This window comes from Spathaspora passalidarum (genome assembly GCF_000223485.1).
Source record: "Spathaspora passalidarum NRRL Y-27907 unplaced genomic scaffold SPAPAscaffold_4, whole genome shotgun sequence".
NCBI classification, from domain to species: domain Eukaryota; kingdom Fungi; phylum Ascomycota; class Pichiomycetes; order Serinales; family Debaryomycetaceae; genus Spathaspora; species Spathaspora passalidarum.
This window is the reverse complement of record NW_006767428.1, coordinates 289,112-310,797: the sequence shown is the minus strand read 5'-3', so window position 1 is coordinate 310,797 and position 21,686 is coordinate 289,112. Positions and strand designations below refer to the sequence as shown.

Here is a 21,686-nt window from a genome sequence, read left to right as displayed (position 1 = left end):
GCAACTTACATTTTTTTTTTGTTTAATAAATCAATTCTTCTACCTAACTTACTTATTACAAGACATATCGTACAAATTATACTCCCATGCACGCTCGTGATTGGTTACTTGTTTTCGTAGGATTCTTTTGTAAGTATAGGACCATCGATAATTGCTATATTAAAAGCTAAGTTACTAACAAAAGTATAGTCCCACCAATTCCCGTAATTGTCAAGAAGGGATTCTGTTCTGCTGATCTCTTGATCAATATATTGTTGTGCATATTAGGATTCTTCCCCGGATTATTACATGCTTATTATATCATTGCGATGAATCCTCATCAAGAGAATTATATTGCTATTGGCTCTGGTGAACAACGTGTTGGCGATTATGGAGCTATCAGCTCATAACTTATATCACACTGATATGATATAGAGGGGAGGGGTCACACTTTGTGCATTAGTAGCATTCACCTACCAGGGTAACCCGGATTTGAAACAACTTTATTTAAGGAGAAAAATTTGCAACAAAAATTTTCTACTTCCCTTCTCTACAACAACAACAACAGTGTATAGAATCAATACATGAATATTTCACAATCAATCTGATGTAAAAATCACGCATAAACTTAAGTTGGCCGATACAGACACTGTCTATCTATTTCAGAGCCATCGGTTTCAATGTGTCAATATGCGAAGAATAACTAATATCATCATATAGCGAATAATGATTAGTTCCAATGGTCAGATACTGAAGAGAAAGGTAATACTATTAAGGTCCGTCGAGCTTTAGCCATATTTCTGACCATCTAGATAGGATTCGTTCTGAATTCTAATTCTGGAAGTGCCAGTCTGTATGAGCATGACTATTTTTGAAATCTCAGGTCTCGATACAGTTCTTGTATTGAGAATTCACTTGGTATTGATGGAATGGGTCAAAAAAGCGGGAGTGGAAATAGAGAGCTTGTGGGTTTGCTTGGGTTCGATATTCGTTCTGAATGTCGAACTATCTGGTGAATACCTTGCTTTTCTTTCCTCTCTTTAAGATGTGACAGGTTCCAGTGTGGTATCAAGAACGTCTGCCTTCACGGGTTTTTTTCTGTAAAGACAGTTATCTTCTATCACAAGGTTGCTCGGATTGTCTGACTGGAAATTAATCGAACGAGTGGATTTGTGCTATATATAGTGCAAACATACCTACTCCTTCTGGTCTATATGTTTATTTACATTTACTCTATCTAAGTGCTTCTGCGACTACATCTTCTTCAGTCTTGAGAGCAGCTTTTGGTCTGCCTCCTCCTTTTTTCCATAACCATAATGCTTCAATGGCATAATTTCTCACGGATAGGTTTCTCGTTTTGGATTCATCACTAGCTTCAGTTACCGAATCAACTATTCTCAACTCTTCAATGAGATCCCAAATCATAGATTCGAAATTATTGGCCATTTCTTGAACTTGTTCATCAAATTGCTCATTATCTGTTTTGGCAATGCTATAGTGATGAGATCCTAGCTTGTAAAGAATTCTACCTAGGGTCTGTATAGCAATGCATCGTTGTCCAGGAAGAACTGATCTAGACAAATGTGCCAATTCACTAAGAGTGTATCCTGCCAAATTTGGATTTTCCGAATGATGGTGTAATCCCATATATGTAGGAATGTCTTGCTTGTCATCCAGGTCTCTTAATTCCACGATATCACCCTTGAAATCAAATCTCATATCGGAAATTGATTCATATGTAGTGACCACAGTTTCAGGTGCTGGCTTCATCCATGATAGTTTCTCTGTCTCAATAGGTAAATCAGGATAATACTTTTCATGAAGCTTTGTGTCAAAATCGGGATCATTAATATCAAGATCATCAGATTTTGGTTTTGGGAAATGAACAGAAACTTGTGGTTCTTCTGGATTTATTTGATATTCTTCAGGGGCGATTTCGTCAGGGATGAGTTCGTTTATGTCAGTCACGTCTTCCCATCCGTTTGGATCCAACTCTACTGATTCGTCTAAATCTTCATATCGGACTGTCTTGACTGTTTGGTCGAAAGAGACTGATTTCTTGGAAGGGTCTCTCTCTTTGATATCCTCAATGGGTAAGTCGTGAGATATTCCTAGCGCCTTATCAACATCCTCCTTGTCTAATTGAGATAAATCACTTAATCCCTGGGGTGTACGAACAGCACCAATCCATCCATTATATCCTTCAGCATGTTCATGCCTGTGTTCGTGTTTATGGTCATGGTCATGGTCAGATCTCTTTTTAGTTCTGCTTAGTAAACTTTGGACCAATTTGGGATCAAGTCCTTCGAGTAATTCTTGTTGTTCGGCAAGAATTTCTTGTTGAGTCATTTTAGACATTGTTTCAAGATTTTCCCGATGGATTTTCTCTGCTTCCGAGAGGACTTGCACTTCTGGTTGTGTTTGCTCTTGCACTTGATCTGCTGGGGGTTCCGATTTGGTCTTGTCTAACCTTTGCTTCCATCGTGATACTTTCTTTTGCTTGAGTTTTCCTAATTCTGGAAATCCACCCGTAGATACAGGAACTGGTGCTTGAGGAGTTTCCGTTTCGTGTTCCACAATTTCTCCTAGAAAGTCCATATTGCTTACAAAAAGAACATGTTATGAAGATGAGATTAGATTAGTGAGCAGAAGCAAAAAAAAAAAAAAAATAAATAAATAAAATCTATACATTACTGTTTACCATCAACTGCTTCCTTCAAATAACTGGGAATAGAACATTCTCCCTTGGCTATCTTGTCATCAATAAACTTTCTGAAATCATCACTTACATAATTGGAATACATATGATACAATCTTGTCAAGTATTCTCTCTTGCCTTGTTCTTCGTCGGGTTCTCCTCCTATTCCCTCTATGAGTTTCCTTCGCGCGATAAAGTAAAGTGGAATGTCCAAGTATGGAACCGCCAATGCATAAAACGACAAAAATAATCGCAAATTAGTGTAGTACGATTCAGGTAGGCCATGATTTCGATTCCCATTGAACATCAAATTAATCCAGTTCTTTTTGACCCCTAAATCAAATGGATGTTGGTAGATGCTATATTCCACAACATATCGACGATCTCCTGATTTAGCATTAACAAAACGGCGCCCGCTTTCGAATCGTGGTGCTGTTTTACTCTGCAAACACCATGCGACAAACTTGCTTTGCTGTTTGTTTGGTTTTTCTTGTTCGGAAGTGTTATGGGCAGCCCATCGGAGATAACGCTCTCTCTGTTGTTTCGTAATGTCATCAAGAGTGGTTATATCACAGTTTATATATCTCACATGAGCAATAAACAATGCACCGATCATGATTATCCAGAATGCACATAATACAAATATGGCAATGAAATTATGATCAAGTCCCCGGGCTATACTTGTTCGAGTGTAACATGCAGTAAATATAATATCATAAAAGAACAACACCATGAACCAAATCATATACTTTATAAAGAACTCATAGTTTGTCTGGCCAAGAGATGTGCCGATCCAAAGACAATAATGATCAAACTTTAAAACATTATACCCCACATCCTTCAGGTAAAATGTGCGGTCAATCTTGATGGAGTGAGTAGGAGCATCGTAGTAGGGATATCCCAGTTCATCGCAAAAGAACAAGTCCGGAACGGGAGTTAATACATCATCATCTTCATACTTGCCCGTGCCTAATATATCCAAAGGTGGGAACCGTGGAGACTTTCCGGGTCCGATAAATACAACTAATCCCCAATATAAGAACACCGTGAGTTGTAAAACTCCAAATATTATCCAAAAAACTATTGCCACAGCATGACTGTGGTGTATGTAGATCTCTTTATATCCTAGTCTGTATCCACAGGCATAATTCATATACCCGAATCCTAGGATTATAGCTATGGGAACGGCGGTTTTGGCAATATGGGTTTGACATAGAGCAAACTTACTGACATCCATCATTATGACATCTCTTTGATTATTGAAAGTAGAAGATTCTATAAAGGACTTGCACTAGGGATTTTTAAATATATATTTATATATTGCTATTTCATCCAGACAACCATTCAAATGTCAGGTTGTGTGCTAAGGTCGTGCGCGGGGTAAATATCTACTATAACAATGAATAGGTATGATTACGAAGTTTAGGGGCGCAGATGTTGCATTATTTATTTTTGTTGTTAAAGTACGAACTTGGTCATCAGTTTTAAGAAATGCAGGAGCTGAGTTATTTAGTTTGGTTGTGATTGTAGTTAGTTGGCTTGTCACTTTGTGAAATAAATACCTCATTGTTTAAGTGAAGGATGATGTATCAGACACCGAGAAAACTTCCGAGTATGCATTTTACATTATCTATTTCTTCTTTCCTTCTTATAACCAGTCTATGATCCAGTTGTACGTTTAGTTTTTGGCTTTTAGAAGATTTACTAAATATGAAAGAGGGATCGCGATCATAATGGATTTGTAAAATAGAACACAGTAATAACAATTTCTTGATCTGTAAAATAAATAAATACTTATAACTAAGTATTTCAAAACGTCAAACTTCTTTTATTTGGCGGAGTCCAACAGTTTAACAACTACATGACTAATATAGTCAATCACAGCAGTATAACAATCTTATTTTCCAAGTCAGGTTCTTTTTACGCAAGTTCCTCAATGTCTGAACCTGACTTCAAAGACTAAACAATTAAAAAAATAATAATAATAAGCAAAACAATTACACAGATTAGATTAACATTGGCACAATCATAGCAACAACAGCAAATAAATTCTTGACATAGGCACTATTACCACTGTTAGCAACATATGGTACTGGCACTGCATTAGTAGGGTTTGCCACTAAATGTGAAACAGTATCATGATAATGATGATGATGACCAATAACCTTGGTAACTTCAATACAAATTTCTTCAACACAACTAGTAAGAGTGATGGTGTGAACATTATCGGCAACAGTAATAGGATAGTAAGTTTCAATAGTAGTTTTCTTGACAGATTCAGTGGTTGAACAGCTATCTGATTCGTCACAATCAGTGATGGTAATGGTGATATCGGTAGTGATGGTTGTATATTCAGTGACTTCGCCATCTTCAGTGTCAGTACCAGAGTGAGTTGCACTCGAGTCAGCGGGTTGTGGTTCTTCTGTACCTGGAGCAACAGTGGTTTGGGGTTCTTCTGTACCTGGAGCAACAGTAGGTTGTGGTTCGTCAGTACTTTGTACAACAGTAGGTTGTGGTTCATCAGTACTTTGTACAACAGTAGGTTGTGGTTCGTCAGTACTTTGTACAACAGTAGGTTGTGGTTCATCAGTACTTTGTACAACAGTAGGTTGTGGTTCGTCAGTACTTTCTACAACAGTGGTTCCTGATTCACTGGAACTAGAAGATTCTTCCACATTTTCAGCTTGGACGGGATATATTTCACACTGGACGTCTGAACCACCAATATAGACACTACCATCATTGCAGATAATAAATTCAACAAGTGCACGTTTGGTAGGTCTTGTCAAATCAAGCTTACCATCGATAATTGACCAAATTCTAGTAGCTTTGTTGATATCATCAGTAGTCATAAGCTTACCTTGTTCGTCAATAACAATATATTTACCATCAGCAGTAAGTTCACCTCCTTCTTGAATTATAAATTCAGAAGGTTCTCCTCTATCCACAACCACTTGATTATTTTCAACATGGAAATTAAAGGTGGAATCTTCGGTTTTGATAAAGAGCTTGAATGGTTTTGATTCGTCATCCACCGGAATTGGGTTTCCTGGATCTTCTGGATCTTCTGGTTTTTCTGATTCTTTTGGTTCTCCTGGGGTTTCTGGTTCTATTGGGGGTTCTGATTCTTCTGGTTTTTCTGATTCTTTTGGTTCTCCTGGGGTTTCTGGTTCTATTGGGGGTTCTGATTCTTCTGGTTTTTCTGATTCTTTTGGTTCTCCTGGGGTTTCTGGTTCTATTGGGGGTTCTGATTCTTCTGGTTTTTCTGATTCTTTTGGTTCTCCTGGGGTTTTTGGTTCTATTGGGGTTTCTGGTTCTTCTGGTTCAACATAATCAACAAGTTCAATAGAACTGATTCTAAGACTACTGGCACCACCACACGTAGAGACAATCTTACCATTGCAAACATAGAAAAGCACAGCCGTAGAATTAGCCCACTCATGCAATTCTAATTTACCATCAACAAGAATCCATTCATGATCCTCAGGAACTAAATCTTTTATTAATGTCAAAACGTCATCAACTAAATCAATTGCATTTTCATTAATAAAGAGTCGGGCATCTTTTTCCAAAAAGAAATATTCATCAGGACTAGACTCTCCAACTGAAAAATATGGAACTTCTTTATCATCTCTCTTGACATTTTCATCGTCAACTTTCACATAGGAAAGATAACCCAGATTACTCAAACCATAATTGATTTTAATCGATTTTGGGCCGTCAATTGTACCAGGTTGGTGTGGTTGAACTTTGAACTCAAGTGCTTCACAACCGTTTTCATGCTTAGCAACGATGATTGGACTCAGAGGACAAACAAATAAGCTTTGAGAAGGTTTCAAAGTACCGTCTTCAAGGTTAATATTCGGAGATGCAGGGATCAAAAGTTTTTTTATGGATCCTTGAACTTTAATAATCAATGAATCTGTTGCGCCCTGCAAGCGATAGGAATACCTAGTAGACTTGCTTACAATTGCTTTATAATCAGCATCATGGGACATGAAATAATCACCACCTTGAGTAGCAACAATATCAGATGATGGAATGTCAATAGAAAATTCAGCATTCTGATTGCACCGAACATTAAATGATAAATCATTACAAAGATGGAATTCCTCAGATGAAACTATTTGACCACCTCCAGGATCCTTAATTTTTGGAACTTTCATTTCGAAAATGTAAGTCAATTTTCCTGACTTATAGGACCATGTACCAAAAGCTTTTTCTTTTTCCACCCAATCAAGTTTAGTATTCTTTAGGTCTAGGTTCTTTAAAATATCGATATTTATGGCAATGAACTTATCTTTATATTTCAACTTTCCTTCTGCTAAGGTAAATTTAGGTAAATCATCATCAAGTACATTTTTGATGAGCATAATTGTAGATTTCTCACCTCGTGTCTTACCTTCTTGAACAGCTAAATATTGGAATGGTTTCCCTTCAAGGTACATTGCAAATGGCAATGCCTGTACTAACGATAAGACAGCAAGTGCTGTACCAACAAATGATAATCTCATGATTGCAAAATATATTTCTAGTAAAATTAAACGAAAGTGCTAAGAAATATAGTTGATGATAAAATAGTAAGAAATAGAGATTGACAATTCAAGGGGAATTACAAGGCATATTTATACCTAAGATATTTCTATACAATTTGGATTGCTCATGTTTATTGGTCATACAAAATGAACCAGCATTTCTTGCTAATCTTGTTTCAATCTCTTGGTTTTTACAATATAACCCCAAAAATAGTGTGATTTTAAATAACTACACTTGGCAACACAAAATTCGTGGATTATAAAAACAAGTCTCCAAGTAGTAGTTGAGGGTGTAAAGAAATATCTTGGTATTTGAATAATATTTTTCAATTAGATTTTCAAGATCCTTTTTTGGAAGAGATTGGTTGCAAAAATTCTTGGTTGTCTTAAGTCTTTTCCAAAAAAGTTTTCTTAGCACACAAGGTTTTTTTTTTTGGATAACCAAACTGGAAGCTGAAAGGTTCTACTATACAAATTTTGAATACTCCAGTTTCTACTCACCCTATTGTGGCATCGTAACAAGGAAGTTGAATAGCCGCGGAAGGTTTTATTCGCACGATGGTATCTTTGCACCCAATTTTTCTGTTGACAAAAAGATAATATAGTATTAACATTATGCACTAAATGAACACATCTTATATATAAGCACTTGAAATAAAGCATAGAATAGAACTGTGGTTTAATTTATATTCTTTATAAACGCACATCCATAATCAAGTAAATAAGCAATAGGATCATATGATTCAGGCAGAGTAAGAAGGTTTGGCAATTTTAGAAGCGGAAATAGACATGTCATCAGGAACAGCGTGGAATACAGGCAGGATTATATTAATTGATGTGAGTAAATCCCACTCCAATCCAATGAAACTAGATCAGTACAAAGCTTATTTTATTTAGCTACCACTAGCTATTAGGATTGCTGGTCCTGGTTTTGTCGCTGCTGTTGTAGAATAAGGATCTAGCGTGTGTCTTTCAATAGCTGGATCGTATGAAGCAATAAATTCATATTCTCCATTGTGGCCTAACTGCTCAACAACATGGAATATAGACAGCCATTGTTTATTTTACTTGTGCAATAGCTTATCGAAAGTTATCGAATGTTTAAGATTTTGTAGCCGCAACTGGTAGCACAATTTCACGTGATCACAAAATTTCCTGAAATTATTTACACCCATCAATTACACTAAAATTTATAATGGTTTGATTAGAAATCATCAATTCATACACCTAAACCACACACCGAAACCATGCTAGAAATAATAGAAGGCAAGTATAATCGATCAAACTATTATCATACAATTACTAACACTCATTCAGATGAAGCACTTAAGGACATGTGTCCGATCTGTAAGACCGATAAATATTTATCCCCCAACATGACCTTCCTCATTAACCCCGAATGCTATCATAAGATCTGCGAATCTTGTGTAGACAGAATATTCAGTCTAGGCCCCGCACCATGTCCTTATCCTAAATGTGGCAAGATTTTGCGTAAGAACAAGTTCAAGCAGCAAGTGTTTGATGATTTGAGGATTGAACGAGAGATAGACATACGCAAGAAAGTGGGCAATGTATATAATAAGACCGAGGAGGATTTTCCCAGCTTGAAAGAGTATAATCAGTATTTGGAGAATATAGAGGAGATTGTGTTTAAATTGAATAATGATGTGGATGTAGTGGAAACCCTTGCTGAATTGGACAAGTACGAACAGGAGCATAAGTTGGAGATCCTTGAGAAGAATATGAGGGAGAGTGAAAAGAGTGCCGATTTGGTGAAATATCAAGAAGCTATGGAAAGGTTGAAGCAAGAGAAACGAAAGATTCAAGAAAAGATGGATCTTGAAGATTTGAATTTCCAACGAGAACAACAGCAGAAGTTGCTTGATAAGATGGCCACTTCAAGCGAAACAACGGAAGAAATATTGAAACAATTGGAGGTTCAAAAACAATCCCGATTAACTTCTAGGCGTAAACAATTACAAAGTATAAATGAGAATCTCGACCGTCAATTCAACAGTGCAAATCCATTCCATAAACATTTGCCTGAGGAAGTACAAACTCCGTTCACGCCGTTCAAAGGTGATCGTGATCTTAATAAGAAATACACCATGTTGCCTGTTCTTGATGCCGAAGAAATAATGGATACCGACAATTCACACGGAAGTTACTACGATCCATATATGAACAAATTAGCAAAGGTGAAAGAATTCCTTGGTGCTGGTTGGAGATTAAATCATGTATACGAACGTGCATTAGATGAAGCGTTTATTGGATTAGGTTGTATAATAGAACAGGAGAAAACACTGGCAAAGCCAACTCTTGTATAATAATAAATTTATATATCTATGAATCTAGCTTCGGGATGGTAATAAACCGGACAAGACCAGTAAGACCTCTTAACATCATCCCAAACACTCTTATCGTTGGATTTCAATGTAGATTCAGGAACCTCTACTTCAGTGAACTTAACATCCAATCCATATGTTTTCAAGTCAATCTCCACTAATTGTTTGTAAACTTCGTAAATGACTTCACGATCAGCACCTAACCCATTAAAGAATGAAAACACACCGTGAGGTTTTAACAATCCAACTACAAAGTCAAATAACTCCAACATGTCTTGATAATGTTCTGAGAATGTATCGTAATAAATCCCATTGAAGAATACTCCTTGAGATAATAACTCATCTAAGTTATCCTGCCATCTTCCTTCTAAGATTACAACATTTGGCTTTTCATACCAACCATCGTCCTTTAGCTTCTTAAGAACATCAGGGTGTGCTTCACATATATAGTGTTTAGTAGGATGTTGGTGTTGAATCATAGTGTCTATAATACCCATTCCAAAACCAATGTTTAAAACAACGATTTCTGAATCCATTTCCTTGGTATCACCATCGAGAATAGCACCTTTAAAGAGGGAATCACATCCAAGTTTCATTAAATCGGATTCCCATGCCATCATTACTCCGTCTTTTCTGTCTTTGGTGACGAGAGCATCGTCAACATATTCTAATTTGGTATTAAGATACGATTGTTGGTTTTGGGATGGCGCATCTGGTGCGTCATCAATTTCACTATCTTTGCTTTCCACAACTACTTCGCTTTCAACAGTTTCGTTCTGTTGAGCTTCCACGTCTTCAGGATCAATAAATTCCACATCATAATCACTTACTTTTCTCAACAACAATTCCGCTCTCACCCCAGCATCAACAATCTGCAGATACAATTTTCCAACATGCTTCAACCCTCTTCTAATCAAAATACAACCAGGAGTCTCGTTATTGACATCGGTAAAGCACCAACCGGCTCCATACTCCAACAAAATCTCAATCATTTTTTCCACAATTTCTAATTCCTCATCAGTACAACCCAATGGAACATTCATGCATATTAAATGCAATGGAGTAGTAGTGGTGCTGGGAGTCTCTTCGATGCCATTGATATAATTAGCGGCTTCTTCAACGGTATATGTTGCAGGGATCCCACTTTTGAGGTAATGATGTAATTGAGTTATGTAGCTTTCATCTATTGGTCGGGTAGAAAATCTACACAAGTCATGTAAGTCGGACATTTTTGACTATGAGATGGTGTTGGTGTAGTTGTAAATTTTAAGGTCATCGTGAAATGTCGCGGAGATCAACTTTGAGAAAAAAATGTCTCCTTTAAAAAAAAAAATAAGTTAGCAAAAAAAAAAAGAGAGACATTCTTGTAATGTCATCATTACAAAGGTGTGACAGTGTAGAAGAATCAATCCCTGCTAGATCAGATTGAAATAGTCAATAGTACATGAAAATAGAGAATACTAGAAGAAGTATGCTCAACAATAGTTCGTAAATGTTGCCAAGGTTAGTTGCATTTACAACATACCGTCAACTACATTGACGATAAACAGTTACCAGGTATACTAATGTGCACATGCCAAATCAACACCATCTGACCAATAGAATTCATTATGTTTTTTCAAGTTAGATTAAAAACATTCCCCATATATAATAAATCATCAGATGCAAATACTTACCAGCAAAAAAGCAATCCCTTTGTATGCGGATCGGAAATTGGCTATATAAACAAACCTTATATTCCTAGTTACATAACCCCACCGCGGTTGTAATTATCATCAGAAACCCCCAAAGTATCACAAACGCAATTTAATTTCTCCGAAAGCACCGTCAAGCCTATGTTTTTACCCCACTGATAAAAAAAGAAAAAGTCATGAGACAGATCTCGCAAACCACTATTCCCTCTCCTCCCCCCCCCCCCTCTCTCATTCTCATATGCTAGTTCATGTTAGATACAACCGACTGCATTACAGCTAAAGATTTTACCCTTGTACTGCAATATCCAGCAACGTTGAGACAAACGAGAGACAGATTCACAAGGGGCAATATTTTTGCAACTTAACTATAAGGGGGTAGCAAGAGTAAAGCAACAAAGGAAATAATTGTGGATGTGGTTTAGTCACGATTTCTTTGTGACTAGTCAGGGCCTTTGTGCGGTGGCCACAAACGTTTGGAGCGTAACACTTGTACTCGTGCTATTTCGACCCATAACATACTCAAGCAAAACCGGTCCTGGTGAAATAATTAATCCCGAAGTTATGTATGTTGACGCTGCAAAAAAGAGCAGTTCAACCTGACCGAACTTGCAACAAAGTACGGCTTCCATATCTGGAAAACAATGAGCTGCAGTAAGCGAGTCATCCAAAACAATGGATCGCTGCAGCGTAAAAAAATAAAACAGGTGTTTTTTCTGTCTGGAGAAGTCAACTATACAGGACACTTTTTTTTTTATTACTTGTCTTTGCAAAAAAATCATACGATTTTCTAATTTTGATTTTCTTTTTTCTTTTTTTTTAGGAAGGCACATCCATGGAAGAATTAAAGTTTTATTATCCGAAATATCTGGGTTTTACCCGTACATCTAAACCTAAATTAGGGTAATGACTCCTACCAACCGTGTATGACTCGGGCACAAAACGATTGTTTTTCTAATTGTAAATCAGCCAGGGGTCGAAGCCAGGTTGACTTCCAGGCTTTGTTTGTCTTTTGTTATATAACTGTTCCATGGGTAAACGGGAATCGAGATGCGCAAATTTGAGGCGATCTAAGCCCATTGTTGGAAGTTAAACGATAAAAAAGTTAATTAATTGGAAATGGTTTTATCCGGATTGGACCATATGCAGAACCCAACTTCATGTACATAGCCTTTTTCCATTGACTGTGAAATAATCCCCCGAATTCCTCCGTAAGGCATTTAGTTGCTGCGCGCAAACAAAATTTACGATCTTCTCTTTCAAAAACTAAGTTGCAAAAAAAAATATGTATCCATTAGCCTGATATTTTGCACTATTATTAAGCCCAATTAGGAAGGGTAATAATGAACCTAGTTCTTCAGGAACAGTACTTCTAGCGAAAAATATTGGTTCCTTCAAGTCCTGCGGAATTAGGTTTCGGATCATCTATGGAACTACGTATCATGTTAGTATGTACCGAAATCGTAGCGATAGATGGGGTACACTAGGAGATATCTTCGGAGGGGGTAAATAATATGCTTAGAGTAGTGTTAACGCAACAAACGTAAGTGAACACCTCTTCCATAATATTCATATTAATTGAGGCGTTATCTGGGGTCATGTTGAACTTCACTTGCTGCCAGTGCAACCCAATTGAGCTTGAGTAAATTAACTTTTGCCTAAAAAATAGAAGAAATATTTTCATGCATAGTTTAGAACAAAAAAAAAAGAGCCTTTACAGGTTTTAACCATTCAGGTCCCCTAGGTAATCTTGTTTTCTAGCTTCGGCCGGTATCCTCCTACCGATCATCCATAATAGAAGAACTTGTGCATGGGATTGCAGGAAAGAAATTAAGACAAGAGTTTTGTGTTGGGAAGTATATATCATTCATCCGCTGTATGTCATTAATTTTTATTCATTTGCATGAGTACGTATGAGCTCTGTTATAGGCACTTCCAGGAGTTAATGTATGTACCTACATTACTGGGTTGGGGTTAGTTTTTTTTAACCTTTAATTACCGACGTTCCTTTTTTTTTTGGTAAATTAATTTAATATCTACCGTCCGCCCCAGTTTTTCGGGTTGCTCGAGGTGATTAAGAATATTATTTTGGACCAATATTTGATAATATTTTCACCTTTCATCCTCGGTGGAAGGCACCAGGGTGGAATTGGTTAATTTTATACATGTCATTTATTTTTTAGTTTAAAGTTTTTTGGGTCACATATAAACCTGTTCCGGGGGAAAATTACGAAAACGCAAATAAAAAATAATAAAATAATATGCTTAAAAAATAAAAATTGAACCCAAATAATATTTGCTGAAAATAATAAATTATGTTTTTTTTATTTTTATTTATTTTACCAAAAAAAAATAAAAAAAAAGGAAAGTTTCACTTTAAAGTTTTGGCTACATATAAAACAGATACTTAAAGATCTAAAAGTACCTGAAATTGACAAAAATTTGTGAATTCCTTTTCTTATTATTGACCTTTCTTTCCAATCTTTTACCTTGTTTGAAAAACAATTAAAGTTACGTTAAGAATATTCATTCCAAGTATCATAACTTTTTTAAAAAATTTCTTAACTTGTTCCCCGGTGGTTTTTTCTTTCCAAAAAGATTCTTAACCATATTTCAAACGGAACTGCCCTTTAACCCATTGTGCTTACACTCCCTGCATTACCCCCTAAATTTCCCAAGGTGACCGGTTCTTTCAACTGTCAATATAACCTGGTATATATAACAAACACAAATAATTAACTTGTTTCACTTGATTAACAACTGTCCCATATTTGTCTTTTTTTTTTTGAATCAATGTCTTTTAAATTAAATGACTATGATGCGTTCTTAACGTCGTTATTCGATAAAAACAACCAGAAAGTGAAGCTAGAAGATGCAGATAAGCTCCAAGTGAGCCCCCAATACGAACAGCTTGAGCAGGCCAATAACCAATTGCACAACCTGGCCATGATGCAACCACCACTGCAACCTTCGTCATACACTACGGCCCAGCAGCCACTGCAACCACCATCCAGAGACGAGATGATGATGCGACAGCACTCCTTGCCCAGCCAACACCCAGGGCATATGAACGAAGACGGGCCATTCCCTGTGGATTTCGATTTCGGATTGGTGGCGCCAGGATTTGCGTACACAACCACTAATACCAACCGTTCTAAATCGCTTAGTTTCACCATTGGGAACCACGGTGAACCCTATGCACAACCACACCATCATCCTTTACAACACCAGAATAACCTTGACGGTTCTGGAAATGTCACTGAGTTTATGGCAGAAATGAGCGCTGAACATAATAATGGTCCTAGAAGTGTCGAGAATGACAACTATAACAATTTCAATGACATAGAGAATTCCCGCGAAACTCCAAATAATATCTTTATGCAATCCATGAACCATAACAACAACAGCTATACTTCCGACTTTGGTCCCATTGACGAACAACTGTCTAGTGTTATGATTAATCATGATTCGTTATCGCCTATTTCTATGGGCAACAGTGGATCGCCCGCCATGCATAGTGATCATAGTTCTAATAATATCTTGGGAATGCAACATTCGGAGCAATTGATGAGGCAAGCCACATCAATTACATTCAATAACATAGATGATAGAGTATCTCCAAAGATGAGCAAACAATTCCCTGCTACTGCATTTGCACCCACACTTTCATCAAGTAGTACAACTAAGAAAACCAAGAAACAACCGCGGAAGGCCAAGAGTATAAGTGGACCAATCAGCGGCCACAATTCTGGCGGCGAATCCGACTTGTCACCTACATTGAACCATCGTCATCCGGGTCGCCCTCGTGTAAAATCAGCTCACAATGTCATTGAACAGAGATATAGAAACAAGATAAACGATAAATTTAATGCATTACAAAATTCTGTGCCTTCTTTGAGGATATTGGCACAAAAGAAAGAACGCGAAAGATTACAAATGAAACGTAGTAATACTGACAAGTACGACTCTTCGGATGATGAACCGATAGATGAATCGTTAGTAACTGATGAAAATATCGATTTGGAAGGGTTGGAACCAGCTAGAAAATTAAACAAGGCCACTATTCTTGCTAATTCAATTGAGTATATCAAGTTCTTGGAATTGAAGAATAATAAAATGAAGGCGGATCATGAGGCTTTGTTGAACAAAGCCCGCATGATGGGAATAATAATCGATGACGATTTGGATAATGATGAACAATGATTGTATATTAAGGAACATGATGTAACATGTTGACCATGTTTTGTGTGTATATTTAAAGGAAGTTGTATATATGTTTGGGTTTTTATTTTAGTTAATTATTTATTGGTACTTCTATGATAGAAATATAACTTGTATTGTATATATTTCAAGTTTATATATAAGTGACGATAATACAAAAAAAAAAAAGTTTGTAGTGCCATTTTCTATTACTGCAAATTTCAAGTTGCAAATTAAGCGAGCAACCAAAGTCCGGAAAAATTGATGGTGGCTGATCGTACAAACAGCAAGACGCGTGATTATAAGCTAGGGCTAGACGCAAGAGAGTGTACGATAGAGGTAGGGAGGGATTAAGTCTTATGATGTTATTCTTTTTCTTCTATTGGGAATTATCTTTCGTATACATTTGACAGTCTGCTATGATCTTACATATAATCTGACGTACGGCACATTATTCCGTAACAGTACATACACAATGGTATAGCCTCCTCTACACCCCCTCACGTATAGATTATGAATCTTATACGCTCCCTATACGTAGGGAATAGCTTTACTGAGGTGATATTAATAGGAAGGTCTAATACACATTGCCAACTTAGTCCTCGTTCACCCTCAGTTGGCAACCCAGCCATGTTACATTTAACTTGATTCTCATACGATGGAGGGCTAAACGATGAACGAAAAAAAAAAACGTTATTTTTTTTTTTTTTCTATACGAAGCGCGCCGTAGGAAAAACACACACCGAGCGTTGTAATTTTTTTTTCCAACTTTTGAATAAATCTCCTTATTTTTGACGTTTCATTGTATAAATACTCTGGTGATTCTCGTCTTTATCGTCGTATACTAGTTTCCACTTCAACTAGATCAAAACAACAGAGAGAAGAGTTAACAACATGGCATTAATCGACGCAATTAGTTACTTCACTTCACTTAGTGTTGGTCAACAAATTTCCATCGTCCTTGTTGCTCCCTTCGTATACAACATCATATGGCAAATTTTATACTCGTTGAGAAAGGACCGTGTTCCTTTAGTATTCCATTGGATCCCATGGGTTGGTTCTGCTGTCGATTATGGTCAGAGGCCATATGACTTTTTCGAAGAAAACCGTCAAAAGTATGGTGATGTGTTTGCCTTTATGCTTTTAGGGAAGATTTGGACCGTTTATCTTGGTCCAAAGGGTCATGAATTTGTTTTCAATGCCAAGTTACAAGAAGTTTCCGCCGAAGAAGCTTATAGACATTTAACCACCCCTGTTTTTGGTAAGGGTGTTATCTACGACTGTCCAAACTCCAGATTAATGGAACAAAAGAAATTTGCCAAGTTTGCCTTGACCACTGATTCGTTCAAGAGATATGTTCCTCAAATTAGAGAAGAAATCTTGAAGTATTTTACTAGTGATTTCCACATGAAAGAATCAGATTCTGGTGTTGCCAATGTTATGAAGACTCAACCAGAAGTCACCATTTTTACCGCTTCAAGATCCTTAATGGGTGAAGCTATGAGAAATAGATTCGATAAGTCATTTGCCAAGTTATATTCTGATTTAGATAAAGGGTTCACTCCAATCAACTACGTATTCCCTCATTTACCATTGCCTACTTACTGGAGACGTGATGAATCTCAAAGAAAGATTTCCGGTACTTATATGAAGGAAATCAAACACCGTCGTGAAGTTGGTGATATTGATCCAAGCCGTGATTTAATTGACAGTTTATTGGTTCATTCGACTTATAAGGATGGTGTTAAGATGACTGACCAGGAAATTGCCAATCTTTTAATCGGTATCTTAATGGGTGGTCAACATACTTCTGCTGCTACTTCTGCATGGTTCTTGTTGCATTTGGGTGCTAAGCCAGAATTGCAAGAAGAATTATACCAAGAAATTAGTGCTATCTTAAAGGAAAAGGGTGGTGACTTGAATGATTTAACTTATGAAGATTTACAAAACATGCCTTTGGTTAACAATACCATCAAGGAAACCTTGAGAATGCACCATCCCCTTCATTCTATCTTCAGAAAGGTTATGAAGCCATTGTTGGTACCAAACACCAACTACGTTGTTCCAAAGGGTCATTACGTCTTAGTTTCTCCAGGGTATGCCCAAACCAATGATAGATATTTCCATGATGCTGCTGACTTTAACCCAAAGAGATGGGACGAAAAAACCAACTTGGAAAACCTCAAGGCTATTTCTGATGCTTCTGGTGAAGTTGATTATGGTTTCGGTAAAGTTTCCAAGGGTGTTTCCTCTCCATTTTTACCATTTGGTGGTGGTAGACATAGATGTATTGGTGAACAATTTGCCTTTGTTCAATTAGGTACGATTTTAACCACTTATATTTACAACATTACTTGGACTTGTGACAAGGTTCCAAACCAAGATTATACTTCCATGGTTGTGTTGCCTGAAGCACCAGCTGTTATCCACTGGAAAAAGAGAGAAACCTGTTTAGTCTAAGTTTACATAGTGACATTAAATATATGAGGTAAAACCCATAAATAGTGTAGATTTCATTCGCTGGCGATGTCGCTCCTGCACCGGCGAACACTTTGTTATCTTTTTCTTTTTCTTTTTTTTTTTTTTTGTTTTACGAGTCGCTCAATATTAAAACATGACTCTTTAAAATTTTCATACCCTATTGCGTCGAGAAAACTTTGTTTCTTTCCATAACTAAAGAATGTCGCTGCAAATAAGACGATTCAAAATCAAAGTCCCTGCCTCATCAGCTAACATCGGTCCGGGATTCGATGTTCTTGGAATCGGGCTTCAACTTTACCTTACCCTTGATGTGACTATTGATCCTAGTCGTCTGTCCAACTCAGACCCAAACAATGTTGTACTTAAATACGAAGGTGACTTGGCCGAAAATGTTCCTTTACAATCTGATAAGAATTTAGTTACTTCATCAGCATTGTACGTGTTACGATGCAACGGATTCACCCAATTTCCAAATGGTACTTTTATCGACGTGACCAATCCAGTCCCACTTGGACGAGGCTTAGGTTCTTCTGCATCAGCAATCGTTGCCGGTGTATGTCTTGGTAACGAAATAGCCCAGTTGGGAATGGACAAGATCAGAATGTTGGACTATTGTCTCATGATTGAAAGACACCCAGACAATATCGCTGCTGCTATGTTGGGAGGATTTGTCGGCTCATACTTGAATGAATTGCCAATTGAAGAACACGATGCTAATTTACCCTTGGAGTATATCTTGCCTCGATCAAGTACACCTGTGGACAAGATTGTCAATTCTCCACCACCAAAGAACATCGGGGAATACATGAGCTACGACTGGTGTAAGCTGATCAAATGTGTTTGTATCATTCCTAATTTCGAAGTCAGCACCGACAAATCGAGAGCAGTGTTGCCAGAAAGTTATACGAGACCAGACATTGTGTACAACTTGCAAAGAATTGCCATTTTGACCACGGCATTGACCCAAACCCCACCCAACGAAAAGTTGATTTACCAGGCCATGAAGGATAAGATTCATCAACCATATAGATCAGGATTGATTCCAGGTTTGCCAGAAGTATTACAGAGTGTTACCCCAGAATCTCACCCAGGTTTATGTGGGATTTGCTTATCAGGTGCTGGTCCAACTATATTGTGTTTGGCTACTAAGAACTATGACGAGATTGCAAAGACCGTGGTGGATATTTTCAAGAGGGATGGTGTCGAATGTGATTGGAAGGTGTTAGATTTAGCTTACGATGGGGCCACTGTCGAACAGATTGTGTAGATTTCAATATAGAATATAAAAAGTTGTTGTATTACTCCCTAATTTAAATAATTATGGCAACACATGAGTCTATTTTGGCAACACTCATGTGACATCGAGTCACGTGCATAAATATCACATGACACATCGCGGAGATTGCCCAATTAAAAAAGTCGCAGAAATTGCAAATCTCAGTCAACAACACCATTGACCACAGTAAAGAATGGTTGCTAGTAAAGTCGACAGTAATCCTGATCTCAAGACTAAGATTCTCGCCGAGACCATAGTCCCTGAATCAGGAACATATCCTGTTTTACTCACCAAAGTTGAGATCAATGGTGGAGAAACCTTCTCTCCCGTGTTCTTCCGGAAATTGCTCTCACCCTTGATTGATGATGGTGATTATACCTTGGCGCAATTGACGAGCAATATCCTGAAATCACACCGCAAGTTGTTGCAAACTGGTGTATTTCTGGATTTGTCAGTCACTGTTCAGCCCGATTTCTATAGTGGACTCCCAGATGTTGTTGACTATAACAAGGAAAAGAGTTTACCCACCAAGGTCATATTTGATTTACTGACCATTGACTTGAATTTGAGTGAAGGATGGTTCAATTTCAATAACGAAGAATATATGAATCTTCGATTAAACTATTTAAACAACAATTTCAACGGAAATGCCGAGATGGTCAAGTTCGATGTTGACTATAATCCGTACAAGCCATACGATCATTTGATCTCCAATGCCAAATTCTTGGCTAATTTGAACAACCCAGCTTATAAATTCCTTGTTGATTTAACTCACTTGCATCAAAACAATCAAAGCTGGCAAGGAGCCAAAGAAAGCGGAGCTGGTGGAATTATGGGGTTGGTCCATAGCGGAGACAATGCCTGGGATGTGTTTACCGGGGTCGCATTAATGAAAAGAACAATCACTGCCGCTGAAGAACTTGAAGATTTTGAAACTCCTCAAGCCACCGTTCCTCAAGGTGAATACTTGAAAACAGCATTAATCAGTAACTTGTCCTATAACAAATTAGCCTATGTCAATGAACTCACCAAGAACTTCCCTAGTGGTGGGTACACCTGGAGTTTATCCAATGAAATTGCATCATACCAAGGAAACTCATCGGCATTCCTCAAATCAGCATTCTCATACAGTTTCTTCAAGTCATTCTTTAAAAATTTTGTCACGACACAATTGTCGGCTGATGTGGGTGGAATTTTCTCTCACGACGGAACATCCATCCATCATTCCGATAAATTTTATCTTGGTGGGTACGATACCTTTCCTGGTTTCGCCAAGAACGCAGTTGATACCAATGGAGGTACACAGTTCTACAAATTACAAGCTACAACATACACTAAACTCCCACATTGGTTGCATCCTGTTCCAGCTTCGTTCGATGCCAATCCATTAAGATTGTATGCTACTGGGTTAGTTGGTAATGTCACTGACCTGAACATACTTGATGATGAGCGTGGAGCTGTGAGTGCTGGTGTTGGATTAAGGTATTTTAATAATTGGGCAAGATTCGATATGGGATATTATGTAAGTCTGAGAGTAGGATCTGATTTAGGTGGTGTCAAGGACGGGTTAAAGTTTAGTTTGTCTATTGGTGGATTAAGTACGTGAATTTTAGTCATTGGCGTGGCCCTAACTTAGAAGGGGGAGGAGGAGGGGGGGCGTGTATCATATAATTTTATTGTGTAATAAAATAGATTCTGATTATTTAATTTAGCTAATGCTACTCAAATCCTCGGGAATGTCTGCTAGTTTCTCGGCGGTGTCAATGAGTTGATCGGCCATGTCAACTATTTCCCATGGCTCAACTACAGTAACCCGGTTTTCCAACTGGCCACTTTCGGCCTTTTCAGCAAAATCAACAACAATTCGTGCAACATCAACATCCATGCATGGATAATTCCCTGATCGAAGAACAAGTGGATTCCTAGACATTCTACTCAACCATTCTCCCAATGTGTTTTGCCATCCAATTTGCCCTTCTTTTCTAGGAAACACCATACGAACACGAATAATAACAGTATGCTCAAATCCTAAATTTTTGAGATCCCGCTCTAACTCTCCTTTAGTTCTCACAAAATCAGATAATGAATAAGGGTTAGCATTTTCTCTTGAGATTAAAATCAAAGTTTTGACTCCGTTTTCTTTAGCTACTCGCGCTATAGAGTAGTTAATGCCGTAATCTACCTTGTTGAGCACTTTTGCCTTTCTGGAATTTCTAGATACTTCTCTGGTGCCTAATGCGGAAATTAGTGTTGTAACTTCTGGGTGTGAGGATATGAAATCGGGCCAGTTGTCGGGGTTTTTATCCACTAAATTGGTGATTCGAGAATCAAGACGGAAATCATCCCTTCTGGTTATTGGGTACAAGGTTTTATAAGTTGGAGAATTTGCAAGATATCTCACGATTTGGCCGCCAATGAGACCTGTAGAACCAAGGATAAATGCACTCATTTAAGCAAATTTAATGTAGCTATTGTTTATAT

At 37.5% G+C, this 21,686-nt stretch overlaps 11 protein-coding genes across 11 annotated transcripts; 6 read left to right on the top strand and 5 right to left on the bottom strand. All coding sequences in view use genetic code 12, as the record gives it.

Annotated features, from left to right (window-relative positions):
* Positions 1 to 45: 45 nt before the first annotated feature.
* SPAPADRAFT_61122 (YqaE/Pmp3 family membrane protein) lies at positions 46 to 574 on the top strand (the record flags this gene model as incomplete). Its single annotated transcript, XM_007375234.1, has 2 exons — positions 46 to 129; positions 190 to 574. 2 exons carry the CDS (start codon positions 87 to 89, stop codon positions 387 to 389), a joined length of 243 nt encoding a protein of 80 aa, XP_007375296.1.
* A 539-nt stretch (positions 575 to 1,113) lies between these two features.
* On the bottom strand, positions 1,114 to 2,586 carry SPAPADRAFT_61121 (uncharacterized protein; the record flags this gene model as incomplete). The annotated part of the gene is made up of 1 exon (XM_007375233.1): positions 1,114 to 2,586. The coding sequence occupies one exon, from the start codon at positions 2,575 to 2,577 to the stop codon at positions 1,213 to 1,215; it is 1,365 nt and encodes a 454-aa protein (XP_007375295.1).
* Positions 2,587 to 2,603: 17 nt separating this feature from the next.
* On the bottom strand, positions 2,604 to 3,970 carry SPAPADRAFT_61120 (palmitoyltransferase; the record flags this gene model as incomplete). Its single annotated transcript, XM_007375232.1, has 1 exon — positions 2,604 to 3,970. The coding sequence occupies one exon, from the start codon at positions 3,915 to 3,917 to the stop codon at positions 2,670 to 2,672; it is 1,248 nt and encodes a 415-aa protein (XP_007375294.1).
* A 660-nt stretch (positions 3,971 to 4,630) lies between these two features.
* Positions 4,631 to 5,662, bottom strand: SPAPADRAFT_61118 (uncharacterized protein; the record flags this gene model as incomplete). Its single annotated transcript, XM_007375231.1, has 2 exons — positions 4,631 to 5,180; positions 5,313 to 5,662. The coding sequence occupies 2 exons, from the start codon at positions 5,527 to 5,529 to the stop codon at positions 4,684 to 4,686; spliced, it is 714 nt and encodes a 237-aa protein (XP_007375293.1).
* Positions 5,663 to 8,425: 2,763 nt separating this feature from the next.
* On the bottom strand, positions 8,426 to 10,812 carry RMT2 (protein-arginine N5-methyltransferase; the record flags this gene model as incomplete). The annotated part of the gene is made up of 2 exons (XM_007375229.1): positions 8,426 to 8,478; positions 8,530 to 10,812. One exon carries the CDS (start codon positions 10,784 to 10,786, stop codon positions 9,548 to 9,550), a length of 1,239 nt encoding a protein of 412 aa, XP_007375291.1.
* TFB3 (TFIIH/NER complex subunit) lies at positions 8,547 to 9,539 on the top strand (the record flags this gene model as incomplete). Its single annotated transcript, XM_007375230.1, has 1 exon — positions 8,547 to 9,539. The coding sequence occupies one exon, from the start codon at positions 8,547 to 8,549 to the stop codon at positions 9,537 to 9,539; it is 993 nt and encodes a 330-aa protein (XP_007375292.1).
* A 3,229-nt stretch (positions 10,813 to 14,041) lies between the features above and the next one.
* Positions 14,042 to 16,127, top strand: HMS1 (Hms1p; the record flags this gene model as incomplete). The annotated part of the gene is made up of 1 exon (XM_007375228.1): positions 14,042 to 16,127. The coding sequence occupies one exon, from the start codon at positions 14,042 to 14,044 to the stop codon at positions 15,449 to 15,451; it is 1,410 nt and encodes a 469-aa protein (XP_007375290.1).
* Positions 16,128 to 16,214: 87 nt separating this feature from the next.
* On the top strand, positions 16,215 to 17,949 carry ERG11 (sterol 14-demethylase; the record flags this gene model as incomplete). Its single annotated transcript, XM_007375227.1, has 1 exon — positions 16,215 to 17,949. A coding segment is annotated over one exon (1,156 nt), but the record flags the coding sequence as incomplete, so codon positions are not given.
* A 113-nt stretch (positions 17,950 to 18,062) lies between these two features.
* THR1 (homoserine kinase) lies at positions 18,063 to 19,234 on the top strand (the record flags this gene model as incomplete). Its single annotated transcript, XM_007375226.1, has 1 exon — positions 18,063 to 19,234. The coding sequence occupies one exon, from the start codon at positions 18,129 to 18,131 to the stop codon at positions 19,194 to 19,196; it is 1,068 nt and encodes a 355-aa protein (XP_007375288.1).
* SAM51 (Sam51p) lies at positions 19,234 to 20,924 on the top strand (the record flags this gene model as incomplete). The annotated part of the gene is made up of 1 exon (XM_007375225.1): positions 19,234 to 20,924. One exon carries the CDS (start codon positions 19,399 to 19,401, stop codon positions 20,809 to 20,811), a length of 1,413 nt encoding a protein of 470 aa, XP_007375287.1.
* On the bottom strand, positions 20,914 to 21,654 carry SPAPADRAFT_50613 (uncharacterized protein; the record flags this gene model as incomplete). Its single annotated transcript, XM_007375224.1, has 1 exon — positions 20,914 to 21,654. The coding sequence occupies one exon, from the start codon at positions 21,652 to 21,654 to the stop codon at positions 20,914 to 20,916; it is 741 nt and encodes a 246-aa protein (XP_007375286.1).
* Positions 21,655 to 21,686: the final 32 nt, after the last annotated feature.